At 40.0% G+C, this 21,971-nt stretch overlaps 3 protein-coding genes and 1 long non-coding RNA gene across 8 annotated transcripts; 2 read left to right on the top strand and 2 right to left on the bottom strand.

The window, feature by feature from the left end:
• Positions 1-2,306: 2,306 nt before the first annotated feature.
• LOC110052745 (uncharacterized) lies at positions 2,307-10,338 on the bottom strand. Of its 4 annotated transcripts, XR_016208576.1 has the most exons (8): positions 10,257-10,320; positions 9,803-9,855; positions 8,151-8,231; positions 7,830-7,907; positions 5,654-5,739; positions 4,862-4,939; positions 4,309-4,393; positions 2,307-3,188 (listed from the first exon to the last, which is right to left on the bottom strand). It is a non-coding gene; the product is annotated as an uncharacterized LOC110052745 (long non-coding RNA). The 4 variants fall into 4 exon arrangements; XR_016208575.1 differs by lacking the exon at positions 9,803-9,855 and having other exon boundaries at positions 10,257-10,338; XR_016208574.1 differs by lacking the exon at positions 7,830-7,907.
• A 1,746-nt stretch (positions 10,339-12,084) lies between these two features.
• Positions 12,085-15,875, bottom strand: LOC110052838 (uncharacterized). The gene is made up of 4 exons (XM_020759028.2): positions 15,759-15,875; positions 13,763-14,142; positions 13,236-13,359; positions 12,085-12,872 (listed from the first exon to the last, which is right to left on the bottom strand). Exons 1-4 carry the CDS (start codon positions 15,814-15,816, stop codon positions 12,649-12,651), a joined length of 786 nt encoding a protein of 261 aa, XP_020614687.2. The 5' UTR covers positions 15,817-15,875; the 3' UTR covers positions 12,085-12,648.
• Positions 15,874-17,252, top strand: LOC149109136 (uncharacterized). Of its 2 annotated transcripts, none has more exons than XM_089293798.1 (2): positions 15,874-16,056; positions 16,221-17,252. In XM_089293798.1, exon 2 carries the CDS (start codon positions 16,238-16,240, stop codon positions 17,225-17,227), a length of 990 nt encoding a protein of 329 aa, XP_089149924.1. In that variant the 5' UTR covers positions 15,874-16,056; positions 16,221-16,237; the 3' UTR covers positions 17,228-17,252. The 2 variants fall into 2 exon arrangements, with proteins under 2 accessions (XP_089149924.1, XP_089149923.1); XM_089293797.1 differs by having other exon boundaries at positions 15,906-15,975; positions 16,100-17,252.
• LOC149109135 (uncharacterized) lies at positions 17,228-20,096 on the top strand. Its single transcript, XM_089294596.1, has one exon. The coding sequence runs from the start codon at positions 19,041-19,043 to the stop codon at positions 20,094-20,096; it is 1,056 nt and encodes a 351-aa protein (XP_089150722.1). The 5' UTR covers positions 17,228-19,040.
• Positions 20,097-21,971: the final 1,875 nt, after the last annotated feature.

The raw sequence follows: 21,971 nt of genomic DNA, 5'->3' as shown, positions 1-21,971 counted from the left end.
GCTTTGGTCGCCGCTTGCATGCCTTGGTAGTAATAGTCTATCTTGTAAATACATTTTTCGCGAGAGAAACTAATGTTTCTCTTTATTGTCTTCTTTTTAAAGAGAGGAAATGGCCCAACGGCAAAGATGGAATTCATTGGTATGACAAACGGTAGAAGAGATTGAAATTCACGAGGAGTTGATGGTTATTCAACAGTGGAGATTACAACGAGATAGGAATTTTAATTTCATAACTTTCGATTAAAATGGTGGCAATATATTTGAAGCTTACGTTATAAGGATTAGTTGTCGACGTTTTTTCTCAAACTCGTAAGTAATGACGCAGAAAAAATGCCTGGACGATGAAAATTTACTCCAGAAAGAAATTCCGGAGATCATTAGAAGATTTCCGAAGATTTCCCAACGGTAACGAAAGTTTTGGGAAACTTTAAGGAATTCGGAAGGCTAAAGGGACATTTCTCAGAGATTACAAACTGGATTTAGAATTACATGATTACTGAGATAGTTATCTTTCGCTGTAAATCGAAGTTTTTCTTACGTATTGTTGTACCACAGGTACTTTAAAATTAATTGAAAATATCTTCAGGTCACTGGACATACTACACAATTCTCAATCAGTTTAAAAGTGCCACCTTAACAGATTAACGTTTGTTTAACCTCTAGACGTTGAAAGTTAAGGCTTTTAAGATCTATATCTGGTTCATAAAAGGTGTTGTAAAGAGAAAAAAAGCAGAGAAATATAGCGAGATTGATAAAATCGTTGACTAGGAAATATTGTCTTGATGTGCTACTAAATTCTCAGAACTACAGTTGAGACCAAATGGGGCAATCGTTGAGGAGAATTGATGTTTCAACTTTTAAGTACGAACGAGTTCAGGATCGTGGAGAACAACTGAAAATATAAAACCTGTTTCTGTAAATGCTGAACATTTGCAAATCAAATTCGATTCTCCAATCTTTTGTTTTGTCAACAAAGTTTTAGCAATGACCTTAAAAAGATAACCTTTTGCATGTAGCTACTACACAATAAACATTTTTAATTAGCAATTGCACTGATTGTTTTTCAAGTTTTAAAAGGCTGCCGACAATTTTGAGATAGTCATCACCAAAACTAGAAAAAGCAGCTACAAATGTGTCATCAAGTATGATAATATTTGCATCTGAATTTGTATTAAGGAATTACAAAGTTCTCATGGCACCTCAACTTTTAAATTTTTTGACGTCCAAAAGAAAAGTACACAAGGATTTTTCATTGATAAGCTTTGTTCGAAACAGTGCAAAACTGAACTGAACCGGCGAAGAAATCATGTTGCGTTATTTTAGGAATAAACATCTTTGTGCTACCAGATATTGATTCTTTTGTGGTGTTAACAATTTGGTTGTTGCACGGGGAAAGAGAACGGAGCGAACAGTAACATCGGAAGAGAAAATTAACATATTTCGAAACTTGAGTTGGTTATAAACCATCGAAATTGACCAATTTTGCGGGAGGGACAAGGATTGGATTTTGACCGCAACGACTGTTCTTGCTCCTGTGCAACCAGTGAGTGTGCCATCTAAATTATCGTGTGATAGATATGAAATGACAAGCTACAAGCAGTTGGAGATCAATCTCGATTGAATATAAAATTAAATTCAGTTAGTTGAAACGGTATTTCACCGTCACTTTGCGAGATTTTAAAAATCCATTTCGGAATTTCATTTTATTTTGTAGCCTATTTGATCTACTTGCCATTTCATGTTTTTCATGTTTCGAGGAACTCTTGCGTCACCTCGCACAAAACCATCGCGAAGTTCGTTGAAAACAAAATTGGAAGACTGTTCGGCAAAAATTTATTTCGAAACGGAAGCTACTTTGAAATATCAAAATTCCTTTTTCGATGCGAGGTGATGCAGTTGTTTTTGACGGGATTTTCTGTCAATTACTGCCTTTGAGAAATTTTTGCGATCAAAAACTTCTGAAGGGTAACCTCTTTAAATTTTTTCTCAAAAAAGTTGTAAGGGGAAACGCTGTGCAAATTTTTCAAATTTTCCCGCCAAAAGTCTTAGTTTTTAAACGAGAACTTTTTCCTTCACACTTTTTAATTTAATTTAACTGATTTTCAATTAATAACTTATTACATTACAATAAATTAGAAGAAGACAGGAAGGGTTGTTTTAATTGTGTTCCTTATTTTAGCATTATTAAAAACAATCAAATAAAATGAAAACAGCAAGTGGTGGTGTTTATTGTGTACATCATTTCAGCATTGTGAAAAAATATTAGTCAATAAAAACAACAGCAAATGAAGTCAATTACACACACGTCTTCAATATAACTTTTATTGGCTATTCATAATTCAATTAAAATTCATTACAAACAATTTCGATAAGTAAACAAAATAAAAAAAAATTCCGCTTTTAAAAGGGCCTGGTAACTAGTCAATATGTAGGCTATCTCTTTTACTATTTTTTGACTATGTAGGGTTGCCAAAAAGAAAAAAAATTCTGCGCTTTTGAACGGAGTCTAGCCAGAAATCAAGCACATAATTCGACTTTCGATGGAAAAAATCCTACATAGTGCAAGATCTTTTCCGCCAAAAGACTCCGTTTATGTTTGACTCGAAACCAGACACCATTTAAAGTTGCAGATTTTTTTTTCTAAGGACAATTTTTCCACTAAAAGACTAAGTTTCTTTTCGATTTTTTTTCTCGGCCCTTTTAAAAGCGCAACCTTCTTATCAATTCAATGCGTCCTCGAAAACTAGAAAGCTTTCAGTAATATTGTGAAATTAGACAGTAATTTCAACGACTTTAATAACGAGACTTCCAGCCTAAAAATTCGGATTGCAAAAACAAATTCAGGAAATGCTAATACTTTACCTTAATTTTAAAGCTACAAATATGAATGCAATTTACGGCTTCCTCGAAAACTAGCAAGATACGAGACAATTTGGCAGATATCAGACAATTTTCCCAGGAAATTCAATGTCTTCCTTTGACTCTTCAGTTTTGTGTTGTGACATCACTAATACAATCTTCGCCCTTACAATTTCTCGCAAGAAACTCAATCGAGATGAACTCTATCGTGTAAATCTGCCTTACTCTTAAAACGTAGTCCACTGAAGAGACATCTAAACGAAGTTCTTTGCTTTCCTTTGCTTCCTTCTCGATGTTTATGTCGCTACATGTGCAGTTTAGATGGCAGCCTGAAAGAAAGATAAATAGAACGTCCAATTAACAATGAGTATACTGAAATCCAAAGAACAAAATAGTAGTTAGCTCTTATTAACCGAGCAGGAGGTCTGTATGGGAGAATCTTGACCGAGGTCGTGATTTGAAACGTTTGCAGGCGAAAAGCTCACCGGCAAAACTAGCACAATGAAAATTTTACGGCAAAACGGGCAATATTTGCATTATCGCCCTGAGGATGAATTTATGAGTGGTTCACAGGCACCAATCTTTAAATAACTCAGTATTAAGATAAAAGTTACGTAATTTTCTGGACGCTTATGAACAAATAAAATCACGTGGCATTGTTATTATGCTATACAAGGTGGTTCTGGCTTTAAATGTTTGTCTACTCGAATTAAAACTTTGAAGTATATATTTCATGCACATGTACTTTCTAAAGCAAAATAAAACAAAGTACATTTTTTACTTTGGCAAACTTGAAATGATTAGGTACATGACCTTTCTCAACAAGACCTTCACGTCTAAATTTGCAGGCTGTCTGGTGTTCTTTGCCGTAAATTTCTCTCAGGGTTTGTTCTGAGAATTTGGTGATCGATATATCAAGACGATATCCTCCAGTTCATAACCTTTCTTCTCATTGCTTAGTTCTTATTCTTAGTCAAGAAACAAATTCTCTTTACTGGTTTTGAGTTATCTAGACAATTCCTTTTTGAGATCATTCTCTATATCCTCTTTACTGTTTCTTTATGATTGTGCTTGAGACTGCCAGGAGAAATTTTAAGCTGATCACTACTGAGGCTTAATGGCTAAGAAAGCATTGATAATTTGAACCGCAAAGCAATTGGTTGTTGATCCAATTAGGCCCCTCATCTCACAATTTGAATATTCATCAACAACAGTACCTTGGGCATTGTATTCTTAATGAATGTTTATATTTCTTAACCCTGAAGGGTTAGGGTATTTAGCTAGCCATATATAACAAGGGTTTCTTGAAATATCTGAACAGTGAAACAGTAACATCTCTGTTCGTTTAACTTCTTTGCCTGCTTGTGTGCAATTAACAATTAACAATCCTATGCACCATCAAGTGATCAAAAACTACAGCATTCCTTTTAAAAGAAAATTGTGACTCACCTAATAAGGGATCCATTGTCTCAATTTGATTGTTTTTCCTTTTGCATCTCAGCAGAGCTTTTATTGTTTCTTCTCTGTTTTGTATCTAGTAAGAATCAGGAAATGTTTTAACCTTTATAACAAACGTTATCTCTTAATTTCATTAACTACACAACTAAAACTAAACCATCAGATTTCTTCATTTCAAGTCTGCATCAGGCCAAGTGATCCAAAACACTACAGCTTATCCCGGTTTCTATGCCATCAATTGATAAGGTATCTTTCTACTCCCCCTCCTTGCCTTAAATGGAGAGCCAGTCTGTTTCAGGGCTAGCCCCAGTAATTAAATTCAACCAGTAAAGATTTGTCTGTCTGGTTGGAGGGAGGCAAAGGGAGTAACATATAACATGTCATGTTGAGGAACATAATGCAGTGCAAGAGCTGAACTGTGAAACAATAACATCTCTATTTGTTTTAATTTTGTGACTGTAATGTGTGCCATTATTCCTAGCACAAGTAAAATAGAGTGACTAATAACCTCTCCAACAAGACAAAAAGAGACACAAAGACTCACAGGTCTGATATGGAATCCATTGCCTCAATATGAATCTTTCTCCACAGAAGTCTCAGCACACAGCTTTCTGCTTTGCACCTAGTAAGAAATGGGAACTGTCTTAATCTTTATGACAGCCTTGAACTCTTAAAAGTTTTACGAACTACACAATTAAAAATAAGTCATCAGATTTTTAAAGTTTTAACCCAACTAGGGTGAGTTTGGCCTATGAAGGTAAGGTAAAGTCTGCATCAGTCCCATTAAGTGATATTGAGTAGTTCTACTTCCCTGTGGATGGGATATGAGTCTGTCTGTTTCACAGAACTACACAATTTTCAAGAGTTTCAACCCTACATGGGGCAAGGTTTGACAAAAATGGAATGGGATGCTAGTCTGTCACAGGTTTAGCCCCCAGTATTAAATTTACCCAGTGCCCATTTGTGCACCTCGGTGGAGAGAGGTAGTGTGAGAATTAAGTGTCTTGCCCAAGAACACAATGCAGCGGCCCTATCCGTCAGCTTAAACCCAGAATTCTTGATCTGCAGTCTAGCGTGTTTAACATTAGATTTCTGTGTTCCTCCTTCCACAAAAGAATAATTGCCAACAACGGTACCCTAGGCATTGCAGTTTTAAGGAATTTTGGTAAACTCTACCCCTGAAGGGCTGAGGTGTAGTATTGCCAGATAACAACAGTTTCTTAAAATAACTGAACAGTGAAACAGTAACCTCTCTATTTGCTTAAAATTTTCCACATGCATTGTGCACTGTTACGCCTAGTACATGAAACCAAACACAAAGAAATTTATGACTCACTTAATATGGAATCCAATGTTTTAACAAGATTCTTTCTCCCCTCAAGTCTTGGCACATACTTTCATTGTTGCTTCTCTGTTTTATACCTAGTTTAAGAAACAGGAAATGTTTTAACCTTCATGAGAGCCTCAATCGATCTCCTAAGTTTTACAAACTACACAATTAAAAATAAGTCATCATTTTTTAACGTTCCAACCCTTCTAGGGGAGAGGTTTGACAATGAAGGTAAGGTAGAATCTGTGTCAGGCCAAGTAATCCAAAGCACTGCAGCTTATGCTGGTTTTGGAAGCATTAAGTGAAAAAAGTATTTCTCTTCTCTTCCGATCCCCTTGATGGGATGCTAGTCTGTTGCAGGGTTAGCCCCAGCATTGAATTCACTAAGTACCAACTGTACACCTGAGTGGTGAGTGACACTCACTGTGAGAGTCAAGTATCTTGCCCAAGAACAAACCAAAGACTGATTGATGTGCAGTCTTGTGCACCAAGTCTAACCATAAGACTACCAACACTGTCTCTCTTTAATTTCCACAACAAATTAGAACTAAATAGCATGAAGCTAAATGGCTAAGGAAGTACTGATACATTACAGTGGAAAGAAATTGGTCCCTCCCTCCCTCAGCTTGCGAGCAGGCTCACGCTGGAGCACAAGCACATGTGGCCTAGCCACCAGTGCGAAGTCAAGTGGCGAAGGTGCGAGACGAGAAAGTGAGCCTGCTCTGATGTCTTCAAATTTTCATTTCCACCCTGCAAACCACAGAAAAAATAAGCCAACTAATTTTCACTGGAAGTATGAACTTTGGCAGCTCGGATATCTCAGGAAAATTGTAAATCTTTTTCACAAAAACAGGCAGGCATGATATCTGTTGTTGATAAAGTTTTGCCGAAGAAAATCCGTCAAAGTTTATGTCTACTAAGGACACACACTTGATTCCAAGTGATCTTGCTTTGGCAGTCTGGCCTTTGACGATGCTGGTAAATGGGCAAACGCCTTTGTTTTGTTCCGTTTCCCACTTGCAATCATGTACATTTGTAATATTTAACTCATATGCAGTCGGCAACACGACAAGTAGGTTTTGACCATTAACATACTTTCAACTGCTATTTCCTACTCCCTCTTCAGTTTAAATTTTAACCAGAAATAGACTGCAAATTTGTTAAAACATCAGTAATATGTGCATTCCTCTGACTCCAAATGTGGACAACTTTTTTTTTTATTATTGTGAGAGTGTGTGGTAAATTACCGACTCCATGGGGATCTAATCGTTCCTCATGAAACATAATAGATTGAAAGTTTTCTTGCCTTTCCTGCTTTTTGACCAATGGTATTTCACTTTGCTCAGGCAACGCAGAAATGAAAAAATCACAGAGATCAAGGCAGGCTCATTTTCTTGGAGCCTCTCCACCAGACTCCTTCCCACGGGATCCCTTTGCTCTCTGCTTGTGCACGTGACTCAAAGGTGAGCCTGCTCGCAGGTTATCCCTCCCTCATAAACAAGGGTAGCCCAGACACAGCTAGACTATTTTGACACAAAAGCTGTTACTTTTTTATAGCTAACTTTGTTTTGAACATAAAACTTGTTGCTGCTGCAGTGAGTGAGCCTGAAGTGAACGAACAAGGCAGCAGATCTAATTGGTATATATAGGGCATTCAATCACTGTTCGCGAAAAAACGCAAGGAATTGTGGTTGGTGGTAAGATCAAAGAATTGTGGCTATGCACAAATGGAAGAATTAAGATGCGCTGTTTTCCATGTGCTATCTTCAATCAATGAAAGCAAGGACGAAAGCTATCAGGAACACCAGGAGCATCAGTCCATAATATCCGACACAACACTCTTGTGGAGTCGCAACTAATGCTAACAGAAGTAATCAAAATTTTGATGAATAACTAGGCATCTGTTTTATAGTTTGAAGTTTGAGTTCCCTATAATCATCAAGTGTTAAAATTAATATTACTTAAAAAAAATCACAGATTTACCAGTACTGTTTATATTTTTTATCTGGACAACTTAACTCAACATTTTGGATATCACATGGGTGAAGAATATTCTTCATTCAAATCCCTTGCAAAAATTACGGCTTGTTGCTATTAACAATCTCAAACTGGAAGTCATGTGGCCGTGACCTAAAACCTTCTGGAATGTTGTATTTTTCATGTAATATTCGAATTTAGAAACCTTGCAACAATGCTATTTAATTCTTTTGAGAAGTTTCTGGAAACTCCAGGTGTACTTGTATAAGGGCATGAATTTCGTCTGCAAGAGAGCAATGAAAATTAAATGAAATAGCTTAGTGCAACATGCAGCTGAGTGCTGTAATCTGAGAAGTTAAATAAACCAAATTGTTACTGTTACCGACAATCCTGAGTTCTGTATGGGAACAACCCTGCTCTGCATTGACACTCCTTACATCCTCCTTCCTTTAACAGCATTTTGTACCATTTAGGTAAACTGGTTACAGCTTAAAAGGCTGCTTTAATAGCTATTGTAATCACTTACCTGCCAATCATAGTTTCCATGTTGATATTATCATGTCCTGTCTTGAAAATCTAGGCTCCTTTCAGTTTGATGTGTTTCATTCTGTTGGAACAAACAGTGTACATGTATGAGATGACTCTTTAAGCAACCACATTACACACATTCTTTCTACATTTTTTAAAAAATTTCTCTCAAGTGAAAGTAACTTTTAATAATTTTTTACCTGTGTATTGGGCCTCGAAAGCAATGGTCAGCCTGAAAGTACCAGTAATGGCTCACCCAAAAGTAGCCACCCTTTGAAAAAGTCATTAAAGGGAAACTCTCCGATTTCAAGCACAATGTGAATGGAACAGTCTGACTGCAGGTCTGAACAACTTGAAGAGTTCTTTGTGATTTTATTTCGAACTAACTGAATCTTTCTCGATTAAACCATGATTTGTAAGCTGTATTTCTGTGGCAGCAGAGTCAAATGATAGTGTTACATTACTTACATTGCGATATGATGCAACCATTATACCTTTGCATATCGGTACCAACATTTGAAGCCTTTTCTTACAGTCTGCTTTGTTTATGTGGGTGGTTAGTGACATACCGGTACATAGACAGAACTTTAAATTAATGTTATGCATTGGCTTTGTCTGAAACAATAATGTGAATTACCATTCAAACGTTTTTCAACCATCTGAAAGTAATGGTTACTTGAACATAGCAGCCCCTTTTGCCTACTAAATCTGAAAGTTATTAATAATCAGTCTTGTTCTGCATGCTCGTTTAATTTGAAATTACTCACCCCATTACACCCTGGATTATTGTGCTCCACTTAGTCCAATTACATATGGGTTATTGACCAAGTGTGAGGTCAAGATGGCTAGATATTAGCCAATTTCCTTTTTCACATGTTTATGGACAAAAACAAAGTCAAGGTCCATAAACACGCAGAACAAGAACAAACCCAATATTCAGCCACCTTGACTGAACAAGCTAGCTTGGTCAACAGAGGGATTATTATAATTTTTCTTGTGGAACACAGCTCATAAACCCCAAGTGGCAAAATAGCACTAACTTGCCTGCTGGGTTGGCCAATCACAGTGCAGGATTTGGTTAATCTTGCTTGCTCTGGGCACTAGCCATGTATTATTACTAATATAATGTAGTGCTAATACCTTGGGGGGTGGATGCTCCCAGAAAAATTAGGTGGGGGTGGGCAGCCCACTTCCCAAAATCACTACCCTTTTCAAGACCAAAATCTTTGTTAAATTTATGTTTGCCACAAATTTCAGGGTGGTCCATTTAGGTTAGTCCATGGGTGGTCCATTCAAGTAGTCCATGGACCAGGTCCATTGGGGTAGTCCATGGACTAGGGGTCAGCAAAATGTACCGAACCGATTTTCCCTACCCTATTTATGATCTGACCAAAACTTTGATGCCCTATTTATGACTGTTGCAGCTGGAATAATTGCCCTAAACAAAATTTATGAAGCGATTTGTTGATGGCTTTATTGATAATGATGAAAAAGTAGCTTCTTCTATGAAGCATACCAAATTCAAGACCAGAGTGCAAAAACCATACCCTATTTATGACCAAAATGTCCAAAATGTTCAAAATGGCCAAAATGGATACCTATTTCTGACCAAAACAACTGAAAAACCATACCATTTGAAGCTGCACATACCTATATAGCCCTTAAAGGAGAGTACTTCCCCCCGCTGGCGGCTAAAACTGGACCTGCATAATAATTTCAGGGATTTGCATTGATTTGATTAGATGGATAACATCAACAATTTACAGGGAGTTTCTTTAAGTCTTCTTGTGAAAACCAGTTGCCTTCCTGCTGAAAACGTTAACGAAACCCCGAAAATTTAGCTCCCAACTGGATTCAAAAGGGTTATGAAGACCAACCTAGTGATTTAGTGGCTTAGACTAAGTAATGACTGTGGTATTGAAGCCTTAATGAAGTGCAATGTTATTGCCATGTGCTCAAATTAGCCTTCTAAAAACGCTCCCTTACCCTTGCATTAACTTCTGCAAGTCACTCTTAAATTTGAAGGAATAAAACTTATTTATGATGATATGAGAACGAGCCATAGAAGAACAAATAAAAACAGGAAAACGCCAAAATGGCTTACCTTTCTTCAAGAAACAACTCCGCCATATTTTCGAAGGCATCATGCTTCTGGACACGTGATCAATCGGATGTGACACTACGTCATTGCTTCAGCCGTTCCTTTAAACCCGGGTCGGCGGGGGGTGGAGGGAGGGGGGGGGGGGGGGACACTTCCTTGTATGGGCTATATAGGTATCTGAGGCCCCAAGGGGTATGGTTTGTCCGCCGGTTTGGGCATAAATAGGATATCGATTTTAGCCATTTTGATCATAAGCTGGGTCTGGTTTTTGCACTCTAGTCTTGAATTGGGTATCTTTTTTAGAAGAAGCTACTTTTTCATCATTATCGATAAGACCGATCAACAAGGAGCCCTTCACGATGCCTTAAACATCGATCTGAACCAGGGAACTAAGTATAAGGCAGGTCTTACACAGGGTATTGATTGAGTGTTAGGTCATTAATAGGGTATAAAAAATCGCAGATTTTGGTCATAAATAGTGTAAGGGTTTCGGCAAGCGGGCCGCACACCCCCAACTCAATTTTTCTTGGAGTACCCCCCGGCTTTTAGACAAGTTTTCTAGCTTCCATTCAAGTTTGCAGCTTAGTTTATATTCAATCAACGGAATATCTATGCAGGACAGAAAACTCAAGAAATACTCCTCGTAATACATGGAACAATTAAATGTTACCCGAAACAGGCATAATAGACTTCTTATAACTGTTTTTGTCATTTTCCCATTGGTTAGTTTCCCATACTGAGTGGTGAAGCCAGAATTTTTGGGGCGGCCTGTTAAGGGACGGGAATAGGGATATCTGCCAGGTGTCCCTCGAAAGTGTCACGCGATTCTACATCTACATTATGGGGGTCTTGCAAAGGGAGGCATTGGCTGGTGCCACACGTGCTGTTAATTATAGCAGAATCGATTATGTCTTCCTGACAAAAAGCAAAACGACGAAGGTAAAATAAATTTAACGCATCTAAGGCCATCGCCTTTCCTTTTGGTAAATATGTCGTTCATCCGTGAGACACGAACACAAAAGGGCTGTCGCCACCGTGTGTATACGAAAAGGTGTTGAGTCTGTTGGGGCGAAACAAGAATAGAAATAACCGTGATTAACACGCTTATTTCCCGGCTCAAACCCTTCTAGTCTGAAATGTCTCGCTTCATAATCCCTGCATAATTTCGAGTGAAAAACAGACTGCCAGCAGTGTAACCCAGCTAATGGCACGATCGTTTCCAACATATCCCCTCCTCCAGCTGACGTCACAGCTACTTTAAGTCCCAGGTCTCCTCTCGCACGGCCGTGAACTAGGCTGTAGCGACTTCAACCCTTCATAAATTCGCAATGATTTGATGAGTTAAGTCGATTCTTTTTCCAATCTTCACCAAATTATGTATTCTTTTTGAAAATAAATAGGAAAAAAAATTGGTTAGGAGCACTGTAGTACCTGTCGAGGTATGTTACAAAGCAACGCTGCCAGGTGCACATCTTTCGATGCAATACAAAAACGTTTTCATGGCCAGCTTGTCAAGTAACACCGCATTATAATTAGGAAATTAGAAAATGGAAGTCCTTTAGTCATTGCCACACGAACTCGCTTGCCCACCATGGAAATCACTTCCACGAACACCCACAGGCCGCATCAAAACCGCAATTGCAGTTTGGGTAAATGTTTTCTCTGGGAAATAACCTACTAGGGTTCGGTCAAATTTTCCACAGACAGTCAATTGTTAAACTCCCTAAGTCTGTTTTCCTCAAAAAGTTGTTTCTGAAGATTTTTTAATTCTTTAAGAAGAGGAAAGAAGTTCCGCGCTGAAAAGAAACTAGAATGAATCGGACTCGTGTCGTGTTGCTAACCAACAATTTTATTCGTTTCAGTATTAAACTCTACAAATGACAAAAAAATAATAATAATAATACATGCATTACAGCTACAAAAAAATTCTTGAAATAACAAAATGTCGTGGTCATTTCAACTCGGTACAAAACGCTATTACTGTGGAGTTTGCTCCAAAACTACGTGACGGTTACAGCACACATCTGATAAAATGAACAACTCTCATGGGAAGCGGCAAGCTTTTAATTTCTACGAATCTTTCCATGAGACACCGAAATCGTTGGCCAGTTTCAAGTTAACCTTTATCGAACAATCCGCATAAAATATCTCCACATTGTATCAATAGATTGTCAGGCAAACAGATGATGAGAGTTAAGAGTTCAATCAGCTTGGGATTTTGGACTTGACGTTTCGCCCAATTCGTAAAATTTACGGTACAGGGCTCTTTTTCTGTCGAGTGAGCATGCCATATAAAAGTTAACTTAAAACTGTGTCAAAGACATCCGTGATTCACACAAAAATGTTAAACTACGTTATAATACTGAGAGCTGTTAAGACCACCTGCGCCCGCAAGCTAGTCCTCCTCGTTGACCAGAGGTTCCAATGGAACCTTGGTCTCGGTGGTTGTGGCCTCGTGATAGGAAGGAGGCTTGACTTTGAGAACGTCAGCCACTGGAGTTTTGCGTTTCTTGCAGCAGTACACCAGACCGGTGATGATCAGGAAGAAGACCAAGATGGTGCTGATGACGACGGCGGCTTTGACGCTGGCGGGTTGGCGTTTGAACCAGGAGGCAAGCCCTGGAAAACACAATGGACGGACGTTGTTACAACAGACCACTTACGAGTTGGTTTTTGCCTCTGTGTCAAAACGTGCGAAACCATTCATAGGGAAATGTGTTCTCCCTACAAGTTCATTTTCATGCGACTCAAACTCACGGGGAAAAGTCTTATGGTGAGGTCGAGGGACTAGAAACAGGCAGCGTTTTGGGTTGCTCTTCGTGAGAGCAAAGGTTTCCCAATAGCGCGAGTTCTTCGTTTGTGGTCCGAAAGTTGTCACGCCATGGTGGCACAATGAGGATATGTCACACACCATAGTACGTTTATACATGAACGTTAAACAGTCAGAATGGCAGAAATACTGAATTTTGGCGTTTTACTTACTGCTGCATCTTCCCTTGTGGTGATACTCGTGAACATCATCGTCGTCGTCATATTTCATAGGCAGTTTGCGCTGTAGCAAGACGACATGCAGATCTTTCACCTCACTGGTGACGTGCAAGTCCAGCTGTGGAGTAAGAGAAGACAAGACGGGCTCACATCAGTTCCTGGCTTGTGTCGAGAAATACCTTACTAGCACAACAAAACTGTGCAATCAAAATTAATTTTGATGACTCTCACGAAAAAACGCGGTCCTAATAAACCGCATGTGGCCTCGTCTGGCCAATCACACCAAACAAAGTGATTCAGCAAGACCGAAAACATTCACCGGCCACCAAGCGCGGGAAAACACGCCTGTCAGCCACGTCACGACCTTCGTCCGGTGGTTTGATTGGTTAAAAAAATCGGCATGCTTTCTGCGACTGGTTAAACACTAAACAGCGCGCGTTCTGCCGAGCTCACTTAAAAAAAAAGGCAAATTAATTATGTAAAGCCATTTGAAACAGTTATAAAACGCCAATAAAACTTGCCGTGAATGACATTCCCTTCATGTGCTTGTCCATTGTGAGCGTCAAGTACATATCTGCGCTTCCAATACCCTTGATAGACAGCGGAAAACCTTCCACTTGGATCTTTTCTCCACTCTTGAAAGTGTGCTTCCACTCAAAACCGCGCCCAGGTACCTTCAAGATTATCTCAGCGCTCAAGGGCTCTTGGGATCCGACAAACTTGAGGGTCAACGTCACATCTTCACCATCAAACTCCGCAGAGCATGTGTACGTACCACAGTGGTTAGTGACAATGCATGTTAGGGGTAACTCATCAGACATCACTGGCGGAGGGCATTCATAGTCCTCATCTCCACTCTTGTGATGGTGGTCACCACGGTGGCGCTTATGTCCGCCTTTTGCTAAATTTAATTTCAATAAAAACTTTGTTACAATCAACATCCAAAAATTACGTTTTAGTCGCCAATCGATTGCAAAATTTCCACCACAAAAATATATTACTGTTTTGAGACTCTCATTCGTCAAAAAACGAAACGAAAATTTCGGCGGCGAAATCGTTCAGGTTGTTGGGCAAGTACCCCTTATGCTTGTTGAGACTCTGGGATCTTATTCTTGATTTGCAATTTGCGGAGATTTTTGACAAGATGCGAAGAAAGCTGTTTTGTTATTTTCTGAATTCCAGTGTTTCCGGCTACATTTTTCAGTTCGCCAGAGCTGGCTAAATTTGCCTCAAGAACATAAAAATATGATCCTGAATTTCTTATTTCTAACAATTTACAGGATCGTTTGCTAACCCAAAGAAACAAGTGTCCCTTGTGTATAATAACCTGCAGCCAATTGTCTGAACTATCGAGAAATTTGACAGTAAATGACACTGAATTTTAATTTAGAAGCTTTTGGTGAAGCATAATTTCTGACCATTTGCAAGTTCGAATACATATCCAGAGCGGAATAACTGAGTATGGAGTATAGCGGGACTTTGCTAATAAGTTGGTTTAAAAGGAAACCGAACGATTATTGCGCCTTTTCTGGATAAACATTAGCTCCACTCTGCCTAAGGAAATATGATGCAGCTGTGATAAACACTGCTTTCTACTGGTGGGTAGGGGGGGGGAGGGGGAAGGGGGGAGGGGAGAGGAAAAGTTGGAAGCGAAGCTGTTCTGGGGAACCGGGAGGACAGGACAGCCACCAAAATATATCCTAAGAGAGTTAACTTAAATTTCAAACGGGTCTGCATTCGACTAACAGAAAAAGCCAAGAAAGTGTAACGCGGCGTTTGTTCTGCAAGTACAAAGTACGACAGGCCCCATGGGTAACAAGCAAAGCGAAGGTTATGACGCAGCAAAATTTCAAGCAGATTTTTCGTAAGTAGAACAACATAGCAGTGAGATAAAAGCTCGAAAATGACAAAAAAAGTAAGATGCAATACTAGAATTCTGTAGCACAAGCACAGAACGATAATTTTCGCAAGCCAGCAAAATTTACAGGCAAAGGTCATGGAATAAACAAACAGCTGCCAAACTACACGTATTTGCATATTCCGCTTTTCATCCCGAAAGCACGAAATTCACACATAGGCCGCTTGCTATGAAATTTTAACAGCTAGGAATTTCGAATACTGGAATGCAAGACGTCAATGAGTTTCCAAAACCTTGATGAACTCAGTTAATTATCAACTGCATATAAACTGATAAACATTTTTCAGAACCTCCTGAAAATCCAGTGGGCCGAAACTGACAGTACCGTTCAAATTAAGGCCCGCAGAGTTTGAAATATCAATATGATTAGCTTTGAACGCAACTTGAACGGGAAATAGGGATGAAAGACCTCAATCAGCGAGCACATTAGCAAACTTCCTTCAGTCGAGAGCCATGTTTTGAACGGAGTTACATAATAGTAAATTCGCATCGTCAGGCGAGAATCATATAATTTGCCTCGGCTTGAGTTAGTTTCGTCTTCTGTCTTTCTGCTACAACTCTAACTACAGATTCTATGTCGCATTTTGACCGAAACTTACCCAAAGCAGTAGAAACGAGGCCCAACACCAGCAAACCGATGACAAGTTTACCCTCCATCTTCGTTCCAACCCAGAACACAATAGCCGCAATTAGCTTCGAACCGTTAATAAATATTAATTCTACCTTGTCATCAGTCTACGTCACTACGGAGTCACATGAGAAGCGCATGCGCGTTGCTGATCAGTGTGCTTTGCGTTTCGCTGGCAGTTTCACGCTGTGAGTATTTTTAATCCTTTAATCTTTGCAAATCTAAACCATCGCCGGGTTTTTCCACCTTTTACATACCTGGAGAGGAAGGTAAGGCTAAAATTGGATACTTATTGTACTTTTTCTTCTACAGCTCGAGCGATTCCTTTCCAAAATGTCTAATGAAAACACAGAAGCGTCGGGCACCTCCGACGGCTCTCCAAGCATGGTAGATTCACCTAATCTCAATAACCGAGATCTTGCGTTATCTCTAGATAACATAAACAGCAACATGGGGAAAATGGCTAGTCTTTTAGCTAAATTGTGTGAAAAGCCAGTCCCTGACGAACGCCCACAGGGCTTAAAGCGACAGTCAACATCCGCCGTATCGGATAATTCAGACTCTGAGTCTGAAGAAAACTCCCACAAACGACGGCGTCATACTAGTCTCTCGGATGATAATATTAGTCTTCACGCTAGTGATGATCTGGACGACGCAGATGACATTAAAATGCTCACCGAGTGTTCAAAGGCCACCGGCCAAAAAGAGCGGGAAATTCCCGCCAAGGAGACAAAGCTCCTTCAAGACTTTGCTAACAGCCTTGACGAGGATGACGCCACCGGCGACAAAATCCAGCAAGAGCTGGCTGATATTGCACTAAAACGATGGGGCAAGAAGCTGTCTTCTGACAAAATTAAAAGTTTCTCAGACAAATATAAACAGCCTCAGAACTGCTCTGACATAAAGGGTATAAAAGTCAACCCCGAGATATGGAGCCAATTAAATGCCAAGAAAAAGAAAACAGACCTGAAGATCTCAAATTTGCAGCAGGTTATCCGCAAAATCACTTTTGCAACGTTACAAATGACCAATGTGCTTATTCAAAATCCCTCTGGTTTAGAAAACAACAAAATAATGGCTAAACAAGTTGACACCATTGCAATGCTGGGACATGTAAATACGCAGTTGGCCCAGCTGCGAAGAGATGAAATCAAACCATCAATGAAAGCGGAGTACTCTGCTATTTGCTCGGCTGAAGTGCCCATCACTAGCCAATACCTTTTTGGGGACGACTTGGCGAAGCAATTGCGAGATGCCAAAGAAGCGAGCAAAATTAGCCATTCCTTTACATCCTCATCTAAGAATGGTCTCTTCAAAGGCAAACAGCAAAGTTCAAAACAACATGCCCATCATTCTAAAGGTCCTAGAAGAGATTTTTTATGGAAAGGCCAAAACCGGCACTACAACAAGAAAAAATCACCAACCACCGACAAGAAATAATGGAACAATTGCTTCAAATAAAGAACAGGGTAAGTGGCTTTGGAAATTTCTTGCCCAACCTGGTGAATTATTTACAAATGTTATGCAATACATTTCAGGCTGGGCAGGTGGCTGCTCATTTTGCAGCTTGGAGGACCCTTACTAATGACAAAATCCTATTATCGGATGTGTTGGGAGCAGCAATTGAGTGTACTGCCACCCCTGTTCAACACAAGTTACCTAAGCAAATCTTCTCAGAACATGAATATCCCATTGTTTGTCAAGAAGTGCATAAATTACTTGAGAAACGTGTCATCACAAAGGTGTCACCTGTATCTGGGCAAATTTTGTCCAATGTATTCCTTCGTCCGAAGAAGGATGAGACTTATCGACTCATACTAAATCTCAAAAGGTTTAATGAGTCAGTTAGTCATTATCATTTTAAAATGGATTCACTTTCTACCATAACAAAACTAGTTACCCAAAATTGTTATATGGCTTCTGTTGACATGAAAGATGCCTATTACTCTGTCCCCATTCGATCTTCAGATCGAAAGTTTTTACGCTTTATCTGGGAGGGGGAGTTATATGAATTTACCTGCCTTCCTAATGGGTTGTCGTGTGCTCCCCGTATATTCACTAAAATTCTTAAGCCCCCTCTGTCTACTCTGCACAAACAAGGACACATAGCTGTGGCACATCTTGATGACCTTTACCTGCAAGGGCAAACCTATGAGAAATGTGTCCAAAATGTTATAGACACTACCGTCTTGCTGGACAAATTAGGCTTGGTTGTGCATCCAGAGAAGTCTACTTTCATACCCACACAAGTGCTTACTATCCTAGGGTTTGTAATAGACTCAGTAGAAATGACAATACAACTGACCAGTGAGAAAGCCACTAGTTTACAAAATGTCTGTACTGAGTTATTAGAAAACTCTTCCCCTTCTATTAGGGAAGTAGCAAGTGTTATTGGGAAAATAGTTGCTAGCTTCCCTGGGGTGATGTATGGAGCTCTTTACTACCGATACCTGGAAAAAGATAAATCCCAGGCCCTTATTAGAACAAAGGGTAACTTTGATGACTTGATGTCTTTGTCCCCTCATGCTAAATCTGAATTACAGTGGTGGATTCAACATGTGGGAGACATGTACAATGTAATCAACCACCCACAACCCCAGCATCAAATAACAACAGATGCTTCCCTTATGGGTTGGGGGGCAGAATCTGCAGGGGTGTCCTCGGGAGGAAATTGGTCCCATTCAGAGTCTAAACACCACATCAACTATCTGGAAATGTTGGCTATTTTGTTGGGGCTCCAAACCTTTGCTAAAGACAAGAGCAACACACATATCAGAATAATGTGTGACAACACTACAGCAGTTAATGTGATTTATCACATGGGAACAAGCCACTCAGATTCTTGCAATTCGGTCGCTAAGGAGATCTGGGAGTGGTGTATAGATCGCAAGATCTGGCTTAGTGCTGCACATATTCCTGGAAAACAAAATCTTATTGCAGATTTTGAATCCAGAAGAAACCAAAGAGAATCTGAATGGAGGCTTGACAAGGCATCACTAATTTGTGCTCTTGAGAGGCTAGACTTCAAACCTGATATAGATTTGTTTGCCTCTCGTATAAATCACCAGTTCCCAGATTATGTGTCTTACAGACCAGACCCCGAGGCTATTGCCATCGATGCGTTTAGCCTGAGTTGGTCCAACCTTAATTTTTATGCTTTTCCTCCGTTTAGTGTTATTCCAACAGTGCTGAACAAGTTGATGACCGAGGGAGCACAGGGGATTTGTGTGTTGCCAGATTGGCCCACACAGCCATGGTACCCAACAGCTCTCCAGCTACTCAAACAGAAACCAGTGTATCTAAAAGCCAGGAAAGACCTACTCCAGCTGCCAAGCCATCCCAAGGAAAATCATCCAATCTGGCACAAGCTGAATCTCCTCGTGTGTCACTTATCAGGGAGGGACTAAACAAGTATGCTTTATCACCTGCGGCAAAAGATGTGCTAATGGCTTCATGGAGGGAAGGCACCTCCAAGCAATACCACACTTACCTTAGCAAATGGAATCAATACTGTCAGGACAATAGCATCAATGTTTTTCAGCCTGGAGTAACAAATGGCATTGAATTTCTCGTTTTTCTTTACAAATCAGGCTTAGGATACAGTGCTGTAAACACCGCACGTTCTGCGCTCTCTTCAATATTTGTTTTGGAAGACGGAGTAAAATTCGGAGAGCACCCGTTAGTAGCTCGCTGCATGAAAGGGATTTTTGAGTTAAAACCAGCTTTGCCCAAATATACTGAAATTTGGGACGTTAATATTGTGTTAGATTATTTGAGAGCTGCTGCACCCTTGAGATCCTTATCTCTTAAGCAGCTTACTCTAAATTTGACTATGTTACTCTGTCTCACTACGGGACAGCGTGGACAGACTATACATAAGTTTGATGTTAATTACATCCAAGAAATGGATGACCGCTACAGAATAACTATTTGTGAGAAACTGAAACAGAGTAAGCCTGGGCGACATCTAGCACCCATTGATTTAATTTCTTTCCAAAGTGACAAGAAACTTTGTGTGGTTGAGCATCTTAAGGAATACTTACAGCGCACAAAACAGTTGCGAGAGGAGCACTCACAGTTACTGATAAGTTATGTTAAACCATTTAAACCGGTATCCAAAGATACCATCTCCAGATGGGTTAAGCAAGTGTTAGAGTCAGCCGGGATTGACATTAACAAATACTCTGCTCATAGCAGCAGAGCTGCATCAACGTCCAGTTGTAAGGCCAAAGGTTTAAGCCTAGCAGACATCATGAAGAGTGCAGGGTGGTCTAATTATCAGATTAAACGAGACTTACCTGTAAGTTGAAGTTTGATCAAGATTCTATCTTGTCATCAGTCCGGAACGAAGGAGTCACATGCCCTTATGTACCCCCCCTCCCATGTCCTTCGTTCCTATTTTCTCCTGCACCACTCACGTTGAATACTGATCAGCAACGCGCATGCGCTTCTCATGTGACTCCTTCGTTCCGGACTGATGACAAGATAGAATCTTGATTTTACTAGTATTCTACTGGTATTCTAACCATGTGCTAATCCAAATGTTGCAATCTGATTGGCTGAGCTACTCATATACTCTTCTCAGCATTAGGTCGTCAGCGACTGAAATAGCGACGTTTTCTTGTTTTTGCGAAGTCACGGAAGACTATTTAGATACAAATAAATAAATAAATTCCTGAGAAGACTGAAAGAAGGAGAGGCACTGATAAGCGCGCGTACACAACAGGAAATTCCAGACGACAATTTAGTCCAGGCGAATTTTCTAAAGCACAAAGTTAAATACAATGCAAACTTTGAAACAATTGGAAATGGCTAGCTGAAGAAAACTGAAGTAAGAATTCTACTAAAACAATTAGATTATTCACTTTCGATTTCTTTGAAGTGATAGCTGATTCGGCCTTGATCAACTTTCACCTCTCAGAAATCTCGAGCTCATAATTTAATTGTTTTCAAAATAGAAACTCGAGTGGAAGTTTGGGAGAACGAGAAATACTGTGGGAACACGAGCTGAGGAGTCGGCTTTTTCGAGTTCTCTCAAACTTTCACGGGTGTTTCTTTAATAGTTATAGTGCACCGCTAAATTTTCTCCCATTCTCATTAGTTTGAAATGATCACGTGACGCGATAGTGATCATCCGCGGAGAGACACTATCAGCCCATAGTGCCCGTCCGAGTAAAATACCCGGATGGATAGTACTCGTCCGTGAAAATATTTCTGTAAACAAGCGGGATTATAGAAAATAAAAAACAATTGAAATGTATCATTTGTTTTAAGAACATCAACGCGGGGCAACTATCAGCCGATAGTTCCCCGACAGAAACATTTTTAACCAATAAGCGTGCGTACTTTCTTTGGGCTGTTTTCTAAAAGAGAACAAAGCAGTGTTTCCCTTGACTACCCTGAGTGGGAGTTGAGGGACCGGAGGGGGCACTCTTCAGATTTTATGGCCGGGATCAGGATCAGGTGAAGTATATTCTGCATATGAGCCAAGAGGCCCATCAGGCCGGCACTTGTCTCCATTTTCAATAGCATGAAGCGACTAGGAGTATTTCTCCTCCCCCCTGGATGGGATGCGAGTCCATCGCAGGGTTACCCCCAGCATCACATTCGCCAGTACCTATTTATACACCTTGCTGGAGAGACTTGAGACTACGTCACAGAAAGAAGATTTTGCGACACGTGACTGCACCGATAGGCTGTGTATCCCGAATTCCTTGAATGTTAGCAGCCCCGCTTTTCAGTTGTCACATTTTTTGGAGCATTGTCGGGACTGAGTTGCGAGTCATTTTTGGCCATGAATATTACATTTAAATTGAAGGAAACCACAAAATAATACTTTGTTAAGTTAGAAAAACTCCAACGAGGAATAAATTGACCAAAAGGATGGAGGGATGGTAGATTACAAACGACAAACTTGAAAAACGTAAATTACAGTATTTAGAGAGGAAGCCACATCAACCTTAGCTGGTTTTCATGCAGGTCCTCTATCTTGGTTGAATTGGAATTTGGAGGAAACCGGAGAACTCAGAGAAAAACCCTCGGAGCAAGGCAAGAACCAACGACAAACTCCACCCACATATGGCACCGGGCCGGAGTCGAACCCGGGTCACAGGGGGAAAGCGCTCTCACCGCTACACCAACCTTGCCCCTCCCCTATACTTTTCAAGATTCACCAACGGTGACC

The sequence above is a fragment of the Orbicella faveolata genome, unplaced genomic scaffold, assembly GCF_042242905.1.
Source record: "Orbicella faveolata isolate gen_17 unplaced genomic scaffold, um_ofav_v1 contig_25, whole genome shotgun sequence".
NCBI lineage: Eukaryota > Metazoa > Cnidaria > Anthozoa > Scleractinia > Merulinidae > Orbicella > Orbicella faveolata.
The sequence above is the reverse complement of the archived record's forward strand: the minus strand, read 5'-3'. Positions and strand labels throughout refer to the sequence as shown.

Excerpts from the sequence above, each read along its gene's own strand:
- LOC149109135 (XM_089294596.1), top strand. The coding sequence starts at position 19,041 with ATGGTACCCAACAGCTCTCCAGCTACTCAAACAGAAACCAGTGTATCT.
- LOC110052838 (XM_020759028.2), bottom strand. The coding sequence starts at position 15,816 with ATGGAGGGTAAACTTGTCATCGGTTTGCTGGTGTTGGGCCTCGTTTCT. Across the intron at positions 13,360-13,762 it reads TGAAGGGAATGTCATTCACG|CTGGACTTGCACGTCACCAG; the intron begins GCAAGTTTTATT and ends CTTACTCCACAG. Across the intron at positions 12,873-13,235 it reads CCACAAGGGAAGATGCAGCA|GGCTTGCCTCCTGGTTCAAA; the intron begins GTAAGTAAAACG and ends TGTGTTTTCCAG.
- LOC149109136 (XM_089293797.1), top strand. The coding sequence starts at position 16,121 with ATGTCTAATGAAAACACAGAAGCGTCGGGCACCTCCGACGGCTCTCCA.